At 41.9% G+C, this 22,028-nt stretch overlaps 1 protein-coding gene across 2 annotated transcripts; it reads left to right on the top strand.

Moving 5' to 3' along the window:
* The first annotated feature begins 3,921 nt into the window (after positions 1-3,921).
* Positions 3,922-21,912, top strand: tjp2a (tight junction protein 2a (zona occludens 2)). 2 transcript variants are annotated; one of them, XM_017488927.3, is made up of 23 exons: positions 3,922-4,086; positions 8,643-8,696; positions 10,209-10,333; positions 10,689-10,791; positions 10,971-11,622; positions 12,151-12,254; positions 12,406-12,559; positions 13,606-13,717; positions 14,291-14,415; positions 14,518-14,620; positions 15,356-15,506; positions 15,767-15,875; positions 15,965-16,184; positions 16,317-16,501; positions 16,623-16,718; positions 16,814-16,893; positions 17,141-17,351; positions 18,223-18,323; positions 18,398-18,613; positions 19,452-19,547; positions 20,461-20,709; positions 21,022-21,104; positions 21,201-21,912. In XM_017488927.3, the coding sequence occupies exons 2-23, from the start codon at positions 8,652-8,654 to the stop codon at positions 21,301-21,303; spliced, it is 3,423 nt and encodes a 1,140-aa protein (XP_017344416.2). In that variant the 5' UTR covers positions 3,922-4,086; positions 8,643-8,651; the 3' UTR covers positions 21,304-21,912. The 2 variants fall into 2 exon arrangements, with proteins under 2 accessions (XP_017344416.2, XP_017344415.2); XM_017488926.3 differs by lacking the exon at positions 3,922-4,086 and adding an exon at positions 4,165-4,276.
* The last annotated feature ends 116 nt before the right edge of the window (positions 21,913-22,028 follow it).

Genomic DNA, 22,028 nt, shown 5'->3' with positions numbered 1-22,028 from the left:
TGAAGATACAGAAAACAGTACAATAAAAAAAATACAAACCTCCCCTTCCTTTTTCAGTTTCTTTTAAACAGTCAGATCCATAAATCTTATCTGGATGATCAAAATGCTTCACCAGAAAGATGAACCTGAAGATGCCAAGAGAGAGTTTATAATACGAGCAAACACACACTGGTCACTACAGCGCCTCGCATTCTTAATCTTAGTCTAAACAGAAGTTTACAGGTGGCTTTTACGCTCACACGCTTCTGGTCACCAGTTTACACACACTCATTCTTTCTTTTTATTTTCCCACATTTTATAATAATAATAATAATAGCTTCAAAACTCTGGAGTAACCACAAATGGAACTATGGGAATTATGTTGTGATAAAAAATCCAAAATAATTTAATATTTTATCATCTTCAAAGTAGATGCGCTTCTTACTGAGAATTTACAGAAATGTTTTCTCTATGGATTTCTTGAGGAATTTCCGAGATGATTTTGAACAGTATTAAAGGAGTTCACACCGACGCTGGACACTTATCTCCTGCTTTTCAGAATATTTCCCTCCGAGTCGTCCTTTTAAAAAATATTTTTTTGTAAATAAAATGTTAGTTTTCTAATGAAAGAAATGAACATGTCGGCACGGTTATATTTTTTATCTCTAACACCGATTTCACACATTTAATCTCACACCTTCAGATCAAAAGGTTTTTAACATCATGAGAAACATTTCAGTCGAGTGTCCACAAACTTTTGACCCGCAGTGTGTATACGTGCAAGCAACATACCCAATGTAGTTAAGGAACACATTACGATGAAAGACAAAACACTTTGACAAAAACATAATGAAGGACAGAAACCCAAAACCATCATGAGACCATGAGTCAGCAAGAATCACTGAACTGATCTTAAATGATTGAATCATAATCGTGGAAAAGAAGGAAAAATATTTGACAGACTCCTCATCTGACCCGCAAGAAATAAATACAAATAAATAAATCTACATTATTCACAAATACACTGTGGATATTTTTAACGTGTTTTAAATCATAAAAAGTCTAAATGTGCGATAGTTAATAAAATAAGAACGTTCAGAGATCTTCATGTGCGGAGAGCAATAAGGAATTATTAGAAACTGCTTTTGACCGATTCGTCTCTGATGATCGTGTCATTATTATCATTAATATACAGCTACAAATGACAGTTAAAATTAAATATATTATATTTGTTTGATATTGACAGATGTTTGGGGGATTATTTATGGGCACAAAATATTTGTTCTTTTTTACTTTACTGTACTGAAAGGCGTAATAGTAGCCTAATGTGTGCTTTATCTACTTTATCACTGTAACGGTTAAACAAATCAAGAATAAAATATAAATAAATGTATACACTAAATATAAATAAATGTATACACTACATGATATAAATGTTGTATTATTTGACCAGTTCCTCTCTGAATCTACGCTTCTGCTGGGATCAGGATAATCCTGATGTTTTGGATCACAGGTTTCCCAATCCTTCTAAAAAGTTTTGAACAACACTTACTGAAGATTTAAAACAGATCAAAAGCAAGATTGGATTACATCTGATTTCAGAATCATTGTTTTTCTGTGGAACAACCCATTTTGAAATCCTATCAGATTCTGAACAACTGGACCCTGTATACAGAATTCTGTAAAAATATCCTACAAGTTCATTGACACACAACAAACACACGTACCGCAGAATTAGGCAAAAATCCACTAATTATAAAAACACAGAAAGGCCAATCAAATTCTGGAAACAGATAAAACTCAGTGACCCCCAAATCACATCATTCCCCAAACCTGCAATACCAAGAGCTCATCAAAGCTAACAGCCCCCTCTCTCAGGATCATCGACACCTACTAACCCCCACCTCACTGATGCTCCAGACCAAACAACCACGTCCAACTCATCAGATCAGACTAAATTACAACACAGATTCACCTGCTGGGAAACTGAGACACAACAGCAGAGTACAATGCAGTGCTGCTCGACCCTGGAGAGACTGGAGAGACCCCGTAGCAAACGCTCTGTACACAGTGACAGATAGACACTGAGAAACACCTGGACCAGGTACAGACTCAGTGGCCACGCCCGAGCAGCAGAAACAGGCAGAGACAGGAAGAAAGGTCACGCCTACAACTGCAACCTATACACACCTGAGACGGAGCTGCACTTCCTAACATTAACACACCACACACACACACCATACACACACACACACACACACACACACACACACACACACCATACAAACATACACACACACCATACACACACACCCGAGTAAAACTCTTCCCCAGAATGAAACACACACCAAACATTAGACAATCTATTAAACAGTGAAAATCTCCCCTCCTACATGGAGAAGATAAAGGCTGCAGTATATTAGCAGCACAATATGTCTCAGCCTGCCACTATATTAGGAACAGTGAGTGATCTGTCTCGCCCTTGTGTTTCCTGTAATTGTTGTGATCGCACTTCTTTACTATTATTGTTTTATATTTTTTTCTTACCTTTATTAGTAAATTCACTTCCTGTAATTTTACACATTTTATACTTCTTTTTTCAATTATTCTGCATATAGTGAATTTAGTTTGTCCTTAATTTGTACATTTATGTACATTGTTTGCACTGTTTTTTTTTTTAACCTATTAGTATTCAGTTTTGTTCTTTATTTGATTTCTCTCGTTTTTACACTACGTTTCCTTTGTACTTGCGTTGGCAATACAAATGTATAATTGTTTGTCATGTCCGTAAAGCACATGAAAACTGAAAAATTGAAACTGATCAGTACAGGTTATCTAAACGGACTGTGTCCTGTCCTGGAAAAACAGCATCAAAAAAGTGAGAAATGCTTATGAGCCAATTCAAATAAACATAATAAAGTTTAATAATAGAGTTTAGTTGAAGATCTACAGCTAGACGGAGACTAAAACTTTAACTAAACAAGTTTAAAGAGCTCAGTGGTCAGAGCAAAGAGCGATAACCTGTGAATTAAACTCCATGAATTTATTTAGGATTTATAAATTTTTAGTAAATACATATTTAGTAAAAATAAATCAATTTTCTATCCTGCATTAATATGTTGACCGTTAGGTGGCAGTATATACATGCAGTCTAGATGGAGGGATAGTTTTCCATAAGTATCTGGGAAGAAGAAGAAGAAGAAGAAGGAGGAGGAGGGAGGGTTAGAAGATGGCTGTATGATGATTTATGTGACTGATTGAATAAAGTATCGTGTTAGATCTCTGTGTGGTTACTGAAGCCTCTAACAACACTACAAAATAAATAAATAACACTGAGACACGAAGCAGGACAACTGAAAGGAAAATGAATTAATAAACAAACATAAATATATCAATTAATTATGAAGCACAAAACTTCATATTGAAGTTCATCAGACTCAAGATTAAACTTCAGTCAGTGATGAAAAGAGAACAAATTAAATAACTTAATGTTCCACACATTTCACTGTGTGTGTGAGTATGTGTGTGTGTGTGTGAGAGAGAGTGTGTGTGCTTCACTACCACTATAACTAACACACACACACACTATGTGGAATGTCCACTCTATGGCCTGAGGACAAAAAGCAAGAGTTTAGTTTAATTATGGAGCAGCTGATTAATGGGTTTAATATAAAAAAAAATAAATAAATTAAATACATAATATAAAATAAAGACGTGGTGGTTACAATATACACCAAATTTCTTTAATTGTAATTAGATGTCATTTTATTTTTAAAAATAAATAAATAAATAAAACATTTAAAATGTTACAGTCTGTTTCTTTCTCTTCATTTAATTTCATTTTTTTGTTGTTAATCTTCTATCGAAACTTCCTGTATGTTCACGGCTGAAACTTGGTCACGTGAGTGGGGACGTCCCGCGGATAATTTCGTTGTCGACTCACCTGCACCGGGAAGCCACGCCCCATACCTGGAAGATTCAGGAAATCTGGGATTGTGTGCTGCAACGAACTCGAGATTTCTGTCGATTCTGTAAAATTTCACTCTTTCACTCGAGTTTCTGTCTTCAGGTGGACGCGGAAGTGTGACATTAAACCGGAAACAGAAGGTTTGTGAGACTTTTATTCACTTATATTTCGCCTGGTTTCGGTTGTTTTTTGTGCAGTTGTTTCCGTGGGTTCTCGCGTGGTTTCAGGTCGCGGTGATGTTCAGGAGAAGCGGTTGTGTTCATCTGATCTGTGTTGTGTGAATTCTACAGAACTCTGAGTGTGGAAATGTGGAGAGGTTCTGTGTTTGAGGTGTGTTTGAGGTGTGTTTCAGTGTGAAACGCGCTGCTGAGGCCTTACACACACACACACACACACACACACACACACACACACACACACACACACACACACTGTAAAGCACACCATTAATGCCTTGTCTAAAACTTTCTAAACTTCATCACAGTTAGTAAAATAAACACTGTGTGTGTGTGTGAGAGAGAGAGAGAGAGAGAGAGAGAGAGAGAGAAACTGTAATGATTTTAAATATATATATGTATATGGAAGTTCATTGTAACATAGTACAGGTGTGGGATAGTGTATGTGGGGGACAGTACAGGTTTGAGACTGTATGGGTGGGTGAACTGAACAGGTACAGGTGGGATAGGTAGGGGACAGTACATGTGGTGGACGTTCTATCATATAGAAAGTGTCATTTGTTCTGGTCAGAACTGTGGATCTGATGCACGTGAACAGAATTTCCAAATATCTTCATCAGAAAAACATGAACCAACTGGAATAAAGCAGTTCAATTCAGTGAGAAACCCCACAGAGCAACACCACAATAACTTAAACCTGTGTTTGAACGTGAACTAAACAAAACAATCAACCAGAAACTCTTCCTAATTTTTTGTGCAATCCTGTAAAGTAGAGAAGAGTGCTTTGTGTTGTTTTGTGCACTCTGCTTCAGCTGTGTTTTTATTAGATTATACTGTACACAGCTTGCAGAGGTTTTCACTCAGAATGTAAAAAAGACTTCATATAGAAGAAGTTTGATCCTTTGGACTTGTTTTGAAATTGGCCAGATGAAACACCACACCGCTCAGCGAGTCCCAAAACTGAACTGAGTTTATTAATCACTTGAGTTCTGATTACAATCAAATGTTCACGTGGAAAATTCTCAAATCATAACGCAATTTGTTACGTCATATTGTGACTATGACCATATATTCAGCTTTTCTTGTCATTCTGTACTGATCTCTCACTAATAGTTTAGCTTGATGGTACTCTTAGTCCCTGATCTAGTGGAATAGATGTTTTTTGATGTATGTTGATGTAACTAATCAAAGGCTTCATTACCAGCACCAGGTGTGCTTGAGCTGGAACACATGAAATACCTGAACTGGCTTGGGGCAGAAAAAGTATGAAATACCCGGACAGGGCAGAAAAAGGAAGCGATCAACGGCTGCAAGCAGATTTGTGAGAAGGCAGGTTGTGAAAATCCCTCGAGTGACTGTAAAAGACCTGCAGCGAGACCTGGTGTAACAGGCACTGAGGTTTCAGTGAGCACAGTAAGGCCCGTACTAAACTCAGAAGGTCTCCATGCCAGAGCTCCAAGACGTTCACCACCGCTGACCCAAAAGCACAAGAAAAGTCGCTCAAAATCATATAAAAAATCCACAGAAGTTTGGGATTCTGTTCTGTGGAGCGATGAAACTAAACTGGAACTTTTCAGCACGATGGATCAGCGGTACGTCTGGAGGAAGAAGAATGAAGAAAGAACGCTCTGCCCACAGTCGAGCATGGTGGGGGCTCGGTGATGCTCCGGGGCTGCTCTGCATCCTCTGGCACTGGAGACCTGCAGCATGTGGAAGGCGAGATGGATTCATTGAAGTATCAGGAAATCCTAGGAGAAAACATCATGCCGTCTGTGAGGAAGCTGAAGCTTGGGCGTATTCGGACCTTCCAACAGGACAATGATCCCAAACATACCTCAAACTCCACCAATGCTTGGTTACAGAAGAAGTCCTGGAAGATTCAACAGGGCCATCACAGTCACATGACCTTGAACCCCAGAGAAGATCTCTGGTGGGATGTGAAGAAGGCGGTTGCAGCACGCAAACCCAAGAATATTACTGACCTGGAGGCCACTGCTCATGAGGAACGGGAGAAGATTCCTCAGGAACGCTGCAGAAGATATGCAGAATGTCATAACAGCAAAAGGGTGCTTTATTAAGTACTAAATATGCTCGCCATGAAGGGGGTGAATAATTTTTGAAACTGGAGAAATCATTAACAGTAGCATTTTCAGTTGAATTTGGGGAAACCACTTGAAGTATTCGTTGTGTTGTGGGGGTTGAATAAATTTGATTGCAACTGTATAAGTCATGAACAGAGAGAATGTGACTCGGGTGTGGTCCTGACCTTACAGAGGCACTGCTAACTGTTAATGAAATAATGTAGTCTACGCTAGTGTGAGTAACCTACAGTATTGTAGTGAGTAACATGCAGTGCAGTAGGGAGAGAGAGGGAGAGATTATTAGGTATGGTTATTGTCCTGTAATGGTTAAGGACAATGTAGTTTGCGTGAGTGAAAGCAGGGACTCCAGCAAGACTAGCTATGACATCATAACTAAAAGGGAGTTGAGGACTTCTTAGGACAAAAGACAACCATCCACTCTACCATCAGCACACCTGGGTGAAGGTGTGAAAGCATCCAAACGCCCCAGTTCACCACCATCTCATTTATCATCACCTCTCAATGTCAATATGAATAATTTTTTTAATGGCAGTTGTGTATTTATGTTTGCCTTCTGTATTTTAGTTTCTTTAAAGTTTATGTGTCTGCAGTCGTTGTTGTTTTTCCTTTCGGTGTGCTCAGGGGTATAAAATAAAATCCACCCGCCACTCCTTTAACACAAACCCAACTGTGTAAAGCTTATAATAATTCATTACGTTTGTCAAATGCATTAAACGGATTTTCTCTGAATGTTCTTTCATAATCCCAGCAGGCCGATGTGCAGCGTGTCTGAGAGAGTTTCTGTCTGAACACGTCTCCTCTGTTCACACCTCAGCTGCAGGATCACACCATTCACATCTGATCAAACACACTGTAGAGTTAGTCACTTTATTAACTTTATGAAACGCATTGATTAAATCCTTCCAAGGGAACTGATTTCAGTCCACAGTCTGAGAATAATCTGAGAATCTCATACGTAACAGGAAGGAAGTGTTATTACATCATAAAATAAGAGCCAATCAGGTTCGAATTTATTGTCTTATGAGATTAAATAATGTTCGTTTTGGGGAAAAGGTTCTTTGAATGGCTCAATGTTCTAGATTCTTTATGTGGTTCTACTTACAACGTTTTATAGAGATGTGAACAGAAGAACCATTTATGGTGTTTGATTTAAGTTTTTTTTTTCCAAATGTCTACGTGCTTTTCTGATGTCTAATGACGTTATTGTGAAAGTTGTGAAATGTTCAGTTTAATTTAGAAAAGATTGTCTTAAAAACACTGTTTCATTATTCATTATAAAATCAAATAAAGCGACACAAACAACCCAATCCCAGCCGTGAACTGAACCGAAATGGGGTGGTATTGTGTAAACTCGCAGCTCTGAAGACACGGTGGATTAGATGTTCTAGTGAGAATGAATAATTGGGTTCTCACTGATTTAAATTCTCTTTAGCCACGTTTCTATTAAGCATCTAAAAAACCATCAGAAGGAAAGCAGATAAATCAGCTGCAGATTTATTCATCTTAAAATATTTTGTTTGTAATTCAAAATGTGTTTTTTTTTCTTCCTTCCTCCATCATCAGTTTGTGTTTTAATGCACATTTCATAAAAGAAATTCCCCTGAAACTGATTTATGTCGCAGTCATAATGAAATGTTCTGGGTTAACATCCAACACAGTGAGTGTGAGTGCGTGTGTGTCATATATCAAGGAGGTAACTCTGGACTTCAGTTCCCATCAGCCACTGCACTGTACTACAATATGTCACATGACCACCTGCACCTGAATCACGTTTCTGTTAACGAGCACACTTTATATATAGTCATTGTTTGCACTGCTTCTGTCTTATGTTTGTCTTAGACTACCGTGTTCCATGTTCCCGGTTTTTGTTTCTTGCCACAGCATTTTGCCAAGTTGTCTTAGTGTCTTTTGTTTTGTTTGTTTGTTTGTTTAATAAAAGTTGTATATCTGCAATTGCTTCCGCATCTACCTTGAAACGTGACCGTGTGTGTGTGTGTGTGTGTGTGTGCGTGCACGCGCTCGTGTCCCTCTTCCTCTCTCTGTCTGTCTCTTTAACTCGTAGGCCGGTGTGAATGAGCTGCTTGCTCTGATCTACAAAATTTGGACTGAAAATTTAAATAGAGTATACTGAAAAATGACTACTAATAATAAGTAGTAGTAATATTATTAGTATTATAACCAGATAAAACAGGTTAAGTGTGTTTACTTTTGGTTGATATTTTCAGTGTTGTGTGTGTGTTTTTAACACTTTCCTCATCTTTTATTTGCAAATGCTGTTTGTGACATTTAACACATGTAAATACAGAAGTGTGTGTGTGTGTGTGTGTACAGCTGAGAAACAGGAAGTACATTACTTTTAAACACACACACCTGAGTGAAACACCGTGTTAAATGTAAATGTGTTGTATTTCCTCTCAGAGTCTGGAGATGGAGGAGACAGTGTGGGAACAGTACACAGTGACGCTGCAGCGGGTGAGTAAACACTCTTACTATTGCCCCAGTCACACTCTTACACCACCTACTGCCCCCAGTCACACTCGTACATTTACATTTATTCACTTAGCAGACGCTTTTATCCAAAGCGACTTACAAATGAGAAAGATACAAGCAAAGTGATATATCAAGCAGAGAACAATACAAGAAGTGCTACCATACGAGATCTATTAACTGAATTCCAGAAGAAGCAAAGTGCAGAGTAGAGGTGTAAGTGCTTCTTTTTTTTTTTTATGATGAGTTGGTTAGGTGTTCATAGAAGAGGGGTGGGTCTTTAGTTGTTTTTTGAAGATGGTGAGAGATTCTGTGGTCCGGATTGAGGTTGAAGTTCATTCCACCGCTGAGGAACAGTTAGTGTGAAGGTTCTGGAAAGGGACCTTGCGCCACGCTGAGTTGGAACTGCTAAACGTCGGTCGCTAATCGATCGCAGATTGCGAGAGGGAACGTAGGCCTTCAGGAGAGAGTTGAGGTAGGGGGCGCCGTTCCTGACAAGGTCTTGTAGGTGAGCATCAAGGCCTTGAACTTGATGTGGGCGGCTACAGGAAGCCAGTGGAGGAGATGAAGAGGGGTGTGACATGGGTTCTCTTGGGCTGGTTGAAGACGAGGCGCGCTGCAGCATTCTGAATCATCTGCAGGGGTTTGATGGAGCTGGCTGGGAGGCCTGAAAGCAGTGAGTTGCAGTAGTCCAGTTTAGAGATAACAAGAGCCTGGACTAGAATCTGTGTAGCCTGTTTGGTGAGGTAGGGTCGGATTTTCTTGATGTTGTAAAGGATGAACCTACAGGACCTTGCAGTTGCTGAGATGTGATCTGTAAAGGTCAAGCCGTCATCAAGAATCACCCCAAGGTTCCTGGCCGTCCTGGTTGGCATGAGTGTGAGTGAGCCGAGCTGTACGGTGAGGTTGTGGTTGATTGAGGGACAGGCTGGGATCACGAGAAGCTCAGATTTTGCCAGGTTAAGTTTAAGATGGTTTTCCTTCATCCAGACCGAGATGTCCGAAAGGCAAGCAGAGATGCGTGCAGAGACGGATGGATCGTCAGGCTGGAAGGACAAATGGAGCTGGGTGTCATCAGCATAGCAATGATATGTGAAGCCATGAGAATCAATCACCTGCCCTAGAGATGTAGTGTAGATAGAAAAGAGGAGTGGACCCAGAACTGACCCCTGTGGAACGCCAGTTCCACAGTCTTACACCACTTACTACCCCCAGTCACACTCTTGCACCACCAACACCACCTGCTGCCCCAATTGTTCTCCAACAGTTCTGTTGTAATATCTGGTAGGAGTTGGGGTAAAGATGGTAGCTGCTGACGTGTTTTGTTAGTGCTGAGCTGAAGTTTCTCTCTCAGTCTCTTATCTGCGACTGCAGCATCATCAGGATTCAAACTCACAACTGCACTGTTCTGAAGTTCCTGAATGTGTTTCCTGTCCTCATTCCTAAACCAGCCGTCATTCTTCTGTAAATCTGAATCACTCCATTTTTTGTGTGTAGCATTCTAAAATGGGATTTGGGATCGCCGTGTCTGGCGGAAAAGACAATCCGAATGAAGAGACCAGAGAGCCGTCCATCATCGTCTCTGATGTGCTGGAGGGAGGACCTGCTGAAGGCCTGCTGTTGTAAGAAACGCATCAGTACAAAATAACCCTTCCATCTAGCACCCTTAAGGGCTCTTTAGGTTGTTCCTCAGGTTTCCACCCCTGGTCCTGGAGAACCCCCTGTCCTGCATGTTTGTGTATTCCTGCTCCAACACACTCGTTTGTTCCACTAATTAACGTCACCTCTGGTTTGGTCATTAAGTAATATATTACTTAACTAAAACGATGCTGGACAGGGGTTCTCCAGGACCAGGGGTGGGAACCTGTGCTTTAGAGGAACCTTATCTAGGTAGAACCCTACTACAGAGGGTTTCCAATTAAAATCATAAAGATTGGTCAGAGGGTTCTTTGGCTTGTTACTGTTTTCTGTTATTAGTCAGAATGATCGAGTGATCCAGGTGAACTCCGCGTCCATGGAGAACGTTGTGCACTCGTTTGCTGTACAGACTCTACGCAAGTGTGGCAAAGTCGCCAAGATAGTGAGTTTTTTTTTATAACTCAGTCTTTTGTTAATTATTTTAATTGTTAATTTAGCCCATGTTACGTCTTTAGTAAAGCTGATTTGAAATCGTGTAAAAACTTTCTTTAATAAGAGTTTGTATTTTCATATTGTTGGATGTTGAGTGATTGTCATTGTTTTTTTTCGTTCCTCCTGTAGACAGTGAAAAGGCAGCGTAAAGTTCCTGTGAGCATAGTGAAGCAGGCCCCGCCCCCAGATAACCGCGCGTTCTCTCATCCGGACTACAGCGATGATTATGACTACGAGCCGGACCGACGCAGCACCTACAGTGGCCAGACCGACTCCGAATACGACTTTGAACGCAGCCGTGGTCGAACACTGGAGCGAGACATCAGTCCTGAGCGTCAGCATCGCCGCGACGGCAGCCGAGGACGCATGCTGGAGTACGATCGCAGCCCTGACCGTCGTTACCGTGGCGACCACCCCCGTGACCAGGCCTACAGTCCAGATCGCCAATATCGTAGCGACCGCGCCTTAAACCGAGACTACAGCCCTGACCGGCGTTACCCTCGTGAGCACAGCCCCGATCGGCGGTACCGAAGCGAACACACTCTGGATCGGGACTACAGCCCGGATCGGCGTTATCGCAGTGAACAAGTTCTGGATCGCTCACACAGTCCAGAACCACGCTACAGGGAGAAAGAACTGCGTATTCCAGTGCCACGTCCTGCTGAGGCTCTCAGAAGGAACGCCAGCCGGGAACACGTAGAACGCTCACCTCCACAGAGCCCACTGGAACCGCTGGAGAAACCAGTTCGTGTCCTACTGGAGAAGCACAGACCTAATGAAGGTACGGTACACCCTCTCTCTGTCTCTCTCTTTCTCTCTCGCACACACCATCTGAGGCTATAAATTGAGGTTCTGTAGGTTATCTGTAGCCATGATTATGTAATAAGAACAGTCTAATTAGCTCATTTCTGTCTCACTGAAGTCGGTATGGAGGTGAAGTGACCCAGAGAGAGTTTGTTTGTAATTGTCTGAAATATTTCAAGATTATTTCAAGAACATCTAGCTGTAAAAATCACAGATAATCATCTAAAAATGACTTCCTGTCCAATCTCGCCTGGGGTCTGTCGATTTGTATTTAAGAGCCGCCACTGTAATCATAAAGACTGTCCTGTTGCTCATCCCAGGACTCGCAGTCTGCTCACGCTGAACATCCTGTAAACATGATCAGCAGGGGCGCAACTGCAGGTTGGTTCCCCCCTGTCTCACCCTGTCCTGTCGGTCTGTCTGTGCGTCTGTCTGTGCGTCTGTCTGTGCGTCTGTCTGTGCGTCTGTCTGTGCGTCTGTCTGTGCGTCTGTCTGTGCGAGTCAGAATATGGGCTGCGTTTGGGCAGTCAGCTGTTCATTAAAGAGATGAGTAGTACAGGACTGGCCTCCAGGGACGGCAGCCTGCAGGAGGGAGACATCATCCTGAAGGTCAGCACCACAAAATAACCTCCACGTTTATTAGATCTGTTTTCATCTGCACACACTTCATTCTCTCTCGTTATCAACAGGATGTCAGTGAAGCTGTAACAGTAATATATGTGATGAACAGACGTCTGTTTAAGAGGATCTTGTGTCTCAGATTAACGGGACGGCCACAGAGAATCTGTCTCTGAGTGATGCGGGAAAGCTGATTGAAAAATCACGAGGAAAACTGCAGCTGGTGGTCCAGAGAGACAGCAGGAAAGTTCTGGTTCGGGTCCCGCCCATGGCCGACAGCGACTCGGAGCCGGACGGTGAGTCACACCGATTAAAGGTCATGGATGGCTCAAAGAAACAAACTAAACATGCTAATGGACGTAAAAAAATCTCGGTATTACTAGGCATGAGGCAATACACTAAAGCTACGATACGAGACCGATACAGGCTTCACGGAGCGATACTGACACAAATAAAATATACAATTTTAATACTTTTATTTTGTAATAACACAATCAAAGCAGTGAAATATCAACACATTGTACTGTAAGACAAGTAGATCAGGATTTATAATATAAAGTGTAATGTTCCCCCGTTATTTAAGTTATTTTAATCTTTTTAATGTCATCAGTGTATTTCATGGCATCATTATTAATACGGGAAGATTGTTTGATTGTAGATTGTGTCTTAAATGATTAAATAACAAATGTGTCCTCACCGCTCCTGCTGCTGTCTGACCTCCACCTCACGCGCACGAGCGCCTCATGGTTTACTTTTACAGATCAGGAAAACAATCGTGGTTTTATTACTTTATTTCCTCATCCCACCGAAATGAATTTCTGTTTACAGCCAGAACAACACACCACTCGCTTCTGAATGTTTTTAGATGTGAATGTGACCAGCACACAGGCATTGATTTTAACTGTGAGTTTCATACTGCATACATTTAAACAAAACCAAAATCATTGGCTGTGTGGGAGTGGGCGGGACTGGAGAAGTATGTGCACAGATCTCACTGATTGCTCAGAAGTAAGTATTGGTCACTTAGACATCACAGGAATGATCTGAGCACAGAGAACACTGAGCTGGTGATAAATAATGAAATAATATAAGACATGGCTTCAGGGTGAGATCTGTACACAGCTTTAGCATTTCTTTTATTTTATTTGGCCCAAATATCCAGAATATTTTCTGCAGTACAACAACTCGATTAAAACAGCGCAAACACGGCAGATTTGAACACAGCCTGAGTTTAGATCTCCTACTCCATTTCCTTTAGGAATCTGTCCAATCTGACGAAATGGATCTGAACTTTCCAGACGTAGAGCTTACCGATAATGTTTTGACTTCCTGTTTCCTACAGATCTGTCTGAGATCGAGTCGTTACGTTCATACTCTCCTCAGGACGACAGACGAGGACAGCACTCGGACATCTCCTCACACTCTTCCAATGAGAGGCTGCGTGAAAAAAAAAGGTGATCGTCTGATTATTAAAGCTAACCGTCTAAGAGCAGAGTCGTTAAATAAACGTTTAAAGACGTGACTGTAAAACAGAAATGTAAATCTGCAGGCGTTCCACAGGAACGGTGTCTGGGTTCAGATCAGACACACGTGAGAGAAAATCTTCCCAAAGCTGTTCCCATGGACCTCTAATACTGTAGAAAGTAGCTGGATACCACAGAACATTCTGGAAAGTGTAAATGAACCGGTGTTTTCAGTTTCCTGATGGATTTTTGGTATCCATATACCATCAGATATCCAACTACCACAAGATTCTTCCCTCTGATAAAGTAGTTCCATCTCTGAATGTAAAAATTCAACACATTTTCAGCTTCATTTCTACACAGACACCTTTAACTGAAGATTTCATCAGTGTTTTACAAAATCATCTGCACTTACACTTTTATTCTGCGCGAGTTTGGAGTAAACAGCTCCGTATTGTTATCCTTCTGGTTACGGCTACTGGACCACGATTATTGACGTGTGTGTGTGTGTGTGTGTGTGTGTGTGTTGTTGGATGTGTGTGTCTTGTTGGATGTGTGCTGCAGGGACGAGCCTCAGAGCAGGTTGTCTAAAATGGGTGCGATGCCGACACCATTCCAAACTGCTCCAGATGATTTTCCACCTCCACCCCCGGAGGTGGAGGAGGAGCCTGAACTCAAGGACGCTCCAGGTATCACGTGACGTTCAGAGTGCTCTAGGTTTGAGATTAAGAGTTTGGACTTGTGAAAGTCTCAGGAGAAAAGTGAGATATTAAGGATTATTTTATTAACAGCTCCTGTGGCCTTGCCTGCACCTAAAATCAGCGTTCCACCAAAAATGAAAGCTCTTCCGAAGGTTCCTCTGAAACCGAGCGCCGAGGATCTGGAGCTGTATGGGTGAGTACGAGTATCAGGTGCATTAATCTGTCTGCAATAATGAATAATCTATCATGTAAAATCTTGGGGGCGTGCTATTCTAGGAAAATAATCAACAGTGGCGTGATGAAGTGGAGCACATGCTCAAGTCTTTTATTCCTCTTATACTACAGCAGTTGACTAACATTTACCATTTTTATTTATTAAAGCACAACATATACTTTTGATCCACTAATAGCTACAGTTAAAGTTATTTCCTGTTCTCACTTCTGTTATTGCAGCTATAAACATTCGCTCCCTCACCAGAGTTCTCTTGAAATGAATAACACCACACACTGCATTTTATTTCATTATCTTAGTGAGAAACACTAAAGTGTAAACTCTGTGATGAAGATGTGGGAAACTTAAAGTTACAGCTTCACCTCTGACAGTTACACACCACTGACACTGGAGACTTCTTCCAAACACGTTCCATAAACATCTCCCAAAATGTCAGTGATTACACCCTTTTTTATTTTTTTTATTTTTTTTTTATTTATTTTTTTTTAAATCTATTTTTGGCGCATCTGCAGTCCACATCCCTGTGAATGAGCCGTTACCATAGAAACGATAACGCATCAGAACAGAGCTGTTATAGAAAACTAATTTACACCTTCTGACCAATCACAGTCCAGAACCTAGCAGGTCTGTGGTTAATGTGTGTGTGTGTGTGTGTGTGTGTGTGTGTGTGTGTGTGTGTGTGTGTTCGTTCCTCAGGCAGAACACCATGATGGTGTGCTTTCAGAAGGGTGAGAGTGTGGGTCTGAGGCTGGCAGGAGGAAACGATGTGGGGATTTTCATAGCCAGTGTTCAGGAGGACAGTCCGGCGGAGGTGGAGGGTCTGCAGGCTGGAGACCAGATCATGAAGGTACAAAACACCTCAAACACCCAGGACCTAGCAGCCTCACTGCAGATTTATATCGGCTTTAAGTTCTGTTTAATCTGATCTTATTGGTGAAGCCCAGTCTTCAAATGAAAAAGTAGGAGTTTTAAAACTTTCTAAATCGTCTCATTAGGAGTTATAGTATATATTTTTTGTAATTGTGCTCCCAGGTGTTCATTTGTAATTTAAGGGAAGATAAATGATAGAGGAGTTTTGGATTTTTTGGTCATTTTTTTCCTCTACAGGTGAATAATATGGATTTCCGTGGCATGGTGCGGGAGGATGCAGTGCTCTACCTGCTCGACATTCCTAAAGGAGAAGACGTCACCATCCTGGCCCAGAGAAAACCGGATGGTACCAGAACCACTTTTCCAGAATGTCTATTCGTTATCTGTTAATAATGTGGATTTAAGTGGGTGTGGTCATGTGATTGATGGTTGCAGTGTATAAGGACATTGTGGAGTCAGGTCGAGGAGATAACTTCTACATCAGGACTCATTTCGAACACGAGAAAGACTCTCCTCAGAGTCTGTCTTTCAGCCGGGGCGACATCTTTAAAGTGATCGACACTCTGTATGACGGGAAACTGGGCAGCTGGCTCGCCATCCGCACTGACCGAGACAACCAGCTGCAGGAGAAAGGCCTCATTCCCAGCAAGAGCAGGTGTGTGTGTGTGTGTGTGTGTGTGTGTGTGTGTGTGTGTGTGTGTGTGTTTTGGAAACCCACATGTGAATGCTGAGGTCATCATTACGTTCTGTGATGTCATGATGATGCTGTTCTGACCGACGCCCCCAGAGCTGAACAGATGGCCAACGTACAGAACGCCCAGAAAGGAGCAGCCAATGACAGAGGAGATTTCTGGAGGCTCAGAGGTCAAAGGGCAGCAAAGAAGAAGGACCTGCGCAAAAGCAGAGAGGATCTCACTGCCAACCCCGTCGCCACCCGCTTTCCCGCCTACGAGAGGGTGGTTCTGAGAGAGGGTATGCCCACCACACCCACACCACAAATACACCACACGCCACATCTTCACTCTTTATCTCCATACTGTATAAACCTGCCTTTACTCATTTGCTCTGTCTGTCTCTCCTCTCGTCCCTGCAGCTGGATTCCAGAGGCCCGTGGTTCTGTTCGGCCCAATCGCTGATGTGGCAAGTGAGAAGCTCGCCAATGACCTGCCCGAAGATTTCATCATAGCAAGTGAGTGTAAAATGACCAGATACAAGCTCCTGAGTTGTGTAGGTGTACGTATGTGTATTGAGTGTGTGTGTGTGTGTGTGTGTGTGTGTGCACAGAGAGAGAACCTAAGGATGCAGGAACAGAGAAGTCCTCAGGTGTGGTGAGACTGAACACTGTGCAGCAGATCATTGAACAGGTAAACTCCACCCTTCAGACCCCACCCTCTAAATCCCACCCTCTAAACCCCACCGTACAAAGATTGCCCTCCAAACTCCACCTTATGAACATCACTCTCTAATTCCTTTAGTGTGTCAAAATGATTAAAAATAATAAGTTTAGCATTGGATAGCGTTTGCATATTAATGAGGCTGTAGTTTTGTACTGATACATTATTTTCACACCTCTGAACAGCATTTCTGTCTCACTCTCTGTCTCTCTCTCAGGATAAGCATGCTCTGCTGGACGTCACCCCGAAGGCGGTGGACACGCTGAACTACACCCAGTGGTACCCCATTGTGGTGTTCCTGAACCCGGACAGTAAGCAAGGCGTGAAGACGATGAGGAACCGCCTGGTACCGGGTTCTAACCGCAGCTCACGCAAACTGTACGAGCAGGCAGTTAAACTGAAGAAGACTTGCTCTCACCTCTTCACCGGTCAGTGTGGACAGAGAACCTTGCTCTTTTTATATAGATATAGTGTTTTTATTTTTCTTAAAGGTGCAGTGCGCAGTAGTCGTTGAGCAGACACGTGAAGTTTTCTGCTTTACACTGAAGCTACAGGACCACAGTTTAGAAATGTAACCACAGGTGATCCGGGTCGAGTCCCAGGCAGTGGTTGTTGCCCCTGTGGTATGAGTTGAAATCCTTCTCTGCTCCGTTCAAGACTCACTCCCATCTATTCCATCAGCATTTCATCCATTACCTCCTCCTCTGCATTTATTTTCCCTGGGTTTATTTATTATTTATAGATTTATTTTCATAATTTCTACTGCAATGCCCTCAAGGTGCTGCTTTGATTTGTCTTTAAAATAAAATTTCTCTGATAATCGGTTCCAAGTTAACTGCATCTTCGGCAGATGAAATGATTAGATTTTGTAATTGATCCAAACAGGGTCAAGGTCACATCAAGGTCAAATGTTGGCGGTTTATTTTAAGGGAATCCCAGGTGTACACACTAGTAACAGGACTAGGCTGGGGTTGGACGAATCTCCATCTTCGCCGTTGGCGTCAGGTTCTACTTGTTTTGAAGTTTAGGTTCTGTTTATGTGCGACAGGAAGTTCCAGTGTGTCCTAAACCACATCAGCAAGATTTTAGATGAGACAGACTTGCTTTACATGTTGTCTACGCTAGCAACGTAGATCCAGCGCTACACTAAAAAAGTACATCTTCAACCCCAGATGTGTCTCAGCTGATGGACTACGTTTGAGTAGATGAGAAAATGATGTGCCTTTCATGTTTTGCATAAATGTTAATGTGATGCCAGAGCTGCTCAGTGATCCTCACACACCTGTCACACCTTTACAGCAACGGTGGATCTGAACTCGGCTCATGATGCCTGGTACGGGAGTCTGAAGGACACGATTCAGGAGCAGCAGAACAAAGCGGTGTGGGTCTGCGAGAATAAAGTAAGAAGCATTTTAACACTAACAATGATATGTGCTGTTCGAGGTTTATGCTTACTCACTCTGTGGTTGTTTAGCTGGACAGCTCTGAGGAGGACTTGTACCTACAAGATGACCGCATGTCTTACCTGTCAGCCATGAGCGCAGATTACCTGAGCATGGACAGCCGTCTCACCGGGGACTATGATGACACTGCAGATGAGGGCGGAGCCTATACAGATAACGAGCTTGACGAGCCTTCTGATGAGCCGCAGGTATCGGGGACGAGGCGCTCATCGGAGCCTGTAGAAGAGGTGAGTGACCATCATTGGCCTGTGTATTAAAAACTGACGGTGCTTTGGTCACCGGAGCATTGCAGTGCCTGTGCACAGTATAATATACAGCTCCACAATTATTCACAAGATTGTTTAAAATAAACTTTCCTCCAATTATACATTTAGGACAAATTTAAAAAAATCAACTGCCTAAATTATTCCATTTCATGCATTGTACCGGATTTAACCAAATGTGGTTATGTATTATGGCATTCGTCATAAATGTTAAGATTTATGATTATAAAATTATCATTTAAAATTATTTTTGAAAATGTTAAAAAATAATAGGAGAACCCACACGAGGACCATGAACGTTCAGCCAATCAGGACGAGGAGCTTGGTTCTACTCACCTGTCAGTCATGTTACCTGTCAATTTTATTTAAAGCAGTAGTATGTAGTTAGTGTTGAATCTGTGAGGTGTTATCTTCATCCTGATCTTACATTTAATGATGCAATAAGTTATTTGAGTTATTTGAGGTGTTGGAGTTTTTAAACTCTCTTTTGTGCCTTTTTCCGTTGTCTATAGAAATGACACTTTTAAAAACAACTGTGTTGTGTATTGTGTGTGTTGCTGGATAAACATGCTGAGATTACGTTTTTATGACATCTTTTCACACTAATATTAGTACAACATTGTTAGTAAATGTAACCTGTGGTCGAAATGTTCAGCTGTTATATTAAGCAAAAACAAACATCACATTTAAGACACATTTAATGTGATTTCATCCATGAATTTATAGTAAAAACTGATTACCTACACATTTATTGTATGAAACCACCCTTTGATCTTACCTCTTTGCCCCTCCCCCCACGCAGAGACCCGCCCCCGTGCCCCGCATGAAACGAGCCGGGAGCAGAGAAGTACTGCGAGACCCCAGTCCCCCGCCGTCCTTCGTCCCAGAGCCCCCGAAGGTAAGAACCCTCTCTGAGACAGAGTCTTCACGAAAACTAAAACTGGAATGTCCTGAACAACACGGATGCTACTTTGAGGTTGTGGTGCTGCGGTTACACAAAAGTATGTGCACCCCTGACCATCGCACCCATAATGTATGTGGTTCTTCTCCAAACTGTTCCCACCCAGCAGGAAACTCACAGTTGTGTAGAACGTCTCTGTACGCTGTAGATTTACAGTTTCCCTTCACTGGAACCAAGAATCTCAAAACTGTTCCAGCGAGACACACAGTGCACAAAGCGAGCTCCATGAAGACGTGGTGTGTGAAGGTTGGAAGAAGGAAGAAGAACTCGAGTGTCCTGCACAGACTCCTGACCTCGACCCCACTGAACACCTTTGGGATGAACTGGAAGTGGAGTCTCCTTACATCATCAGCACCTGACCTCAACCTCACTTTTACATTACCATACGTTTACATTGTTACATTCAACTTTTCATTTTCTTGCTTCTACATTTAATGAGTCACAAACGGTTGATTTGAGTAAATACAGTGCACTGTGTAGGATCTATAGCACCACTGTATTACACTCCATGTGATGAGCGTCTATAAGTGACGTAAAAACACTCGTCCTCGTCATTATGGTCGTATTATGATGATGACATGAAGGCGGATCAGCATGTTGGTAAACTAAAAATATTTTTCAAAACAACCTGAAACGGTGTAGAAACTTATGGAGATTTTTATGTCAAGTGGAGGAGATGCTGATGTTCACCGTCTGTGGCACTGTAATATTACACACTTCATATTATTCATTATACGCTCATTAATATTCACTTACAGTTATCTCATCTTATTTATACTTTTATCCAAAGTAACTTAAAATTGAGACCTTTACATAGATCACACACACCTGTACTCCTTACCTGTATCAGGCTCGATCTCAGAGGCCCCACAGTGAGTCCAGCACGGTGAGCAGTGACATCAGCACCAAGCCGCCGCCCCCTCCCGTCGCCCTCAAACCCAGTTTCCTAGCTCGAGGCGCGCCGACTCAGGAGCCCGCCTCAGGTACTGATGATCCTGCGAGCCGCTCATTCCTGGGTAAAGTGAAAGCTTTCGAGCAGATGGACCACCTCGCCCGAGCACAGAGGATGCTGGAACTGCAGGAGGCTGAACACGCCCGGGTCAGTCTCTCTCTCTCACACACACACACACCCCCCTGAGGTGTCAGTGAATCAGCACAATCCTGTATTTCACTGTTTTACACTGAATCAGCTCTAAATTATTTAGTTGCTGGTGATTTAAACTTTTTCGTAAATGTTTGGTACATCGGGTTAGTGCTCACAGCATCATGTCATGATCTCATCTCAGGAGGAGACTCGCACCGCTACAGCCACTGTATTAATGTGATCTGTGGTAGAAATGTACATCAGTATCATCTGCATGAAGGAACATTTGTTGGTTCATTTAAATCTGAACCTTTTCTGTCTCTGCAGTTGGAGATCTCTCAGAGACACCCGGACATTTACGCCGTCCCCGTTAAACCGAAACCCAACGCCGCCCAGCCACAACCTGCAGGGTGAGTCAGTGTTCGTGTGCTGTATTACTCTGATCTGCTTTCTGTGTGTGTGTGTGTGTGTGTGTTTTCTAAACCCTGCCGATTTTTTTTTTTTAGTTCCAGCTCAAACCCTGCGCATCGCAGCGGATCTGCTGAGGATGCTGATCAATCTCGTCGTGGATTTTATAACCCTCAGAAATACAATGACACGGAGCTGTAGGACTCCACCGCCCCACACTCATCCTTCACCCCTCATAGTGTTTCAGGATAGGTTCTGGTCCTGGTTCTCAAATATTTTCACCTGCACAACTGTCAGTCAGTATGACGGCTTTAAATAAATCAAAACTGTTATTCAGATGAAATTTAAACAAGCAGCTTTACTACAAAAAAATCCTTCTAAAAATAATGTTCTGCTTTTTTTATATACATATTTGTACATTTTTATAAGAAACTGAAAGGTTTGACAGATGTTTATTTGATGTAGTGAATCGACTCGACAGTTTTGTTACTGGTTTTATTCCTCTGCAGTATCCGTACAGTTTATTACTCACTGAAGCTGACAGGAAAATTAATGACAGATTTTAAACCTGAGCTTCAAGATGGAAATGAAATGAGATTGAAATCTTCTACATTTATATTCCTTATAACCTTCACACTCTTTCTGGAAGAGGTGTCCTTTATTGTTTTAAATCACATACATTCACATACTGCATTTGGATGTGCAATGTGTTGAAAGAATGATGATTGGTAAGGTCCGTGCTATTTCTGTGTGTTTCTAATCAACCTTTAACATTCAGATATATAATAAATAAAACACAATTCATCTCTATACAGTTTTCCTTTACTTTTGTGAATAACTTTTTCCAGTTTATTTGTGTGTAATAACATTAAAGTGTAATATAATACACACATCCTGCGTGCTGATCAGTCACATGAGCGTAGGTC

Source organism: Ictalurus punctatus, chromosome 16, assembly GCF_001660625.3.
Source record: "Ictalurus punctatus breed USDA103 chromosome 16, Coco_2.0, whole genome shotgun sequence".
NCBI classification, from domain to species: Eukaryota; Metazoa; Chordata; class Actinopteri; order Siluriformes; family Ictaluridae; genus Ictalurus; species Ictalurus punctatus.
Note: the sequence above shows the minus strand (reverse complement) of the source record. Positions and strands in the feature narration are given on the sequence as shown.

What these genes read in the sequence shown, in the direction of transcription:
- tjp2a (XM_017488926.3), top strand. Translation starts at nt 4,253, where the DNA reads ATGTGGAGAGGTTCTGTGTTTGAG. An exon ending in TGCAGCAGATCATTGAACAG is followed by an intron (nt 16,894 to 17,140) that starts GTAAACTCCACC and finishes TCTCTCTCTCAG; the next exon opens with GATAAGCATGCTCTGCTGGA. An exon ending in AGGAGGCTGAACACGCCCGG is followed by an intron (nt 20,710 to 21,021) that starts GTCAGTCTCTCT and finishes CTGTCTCTGCAG; the next exon opens with TTGGAGATCTCTCAGAGACA.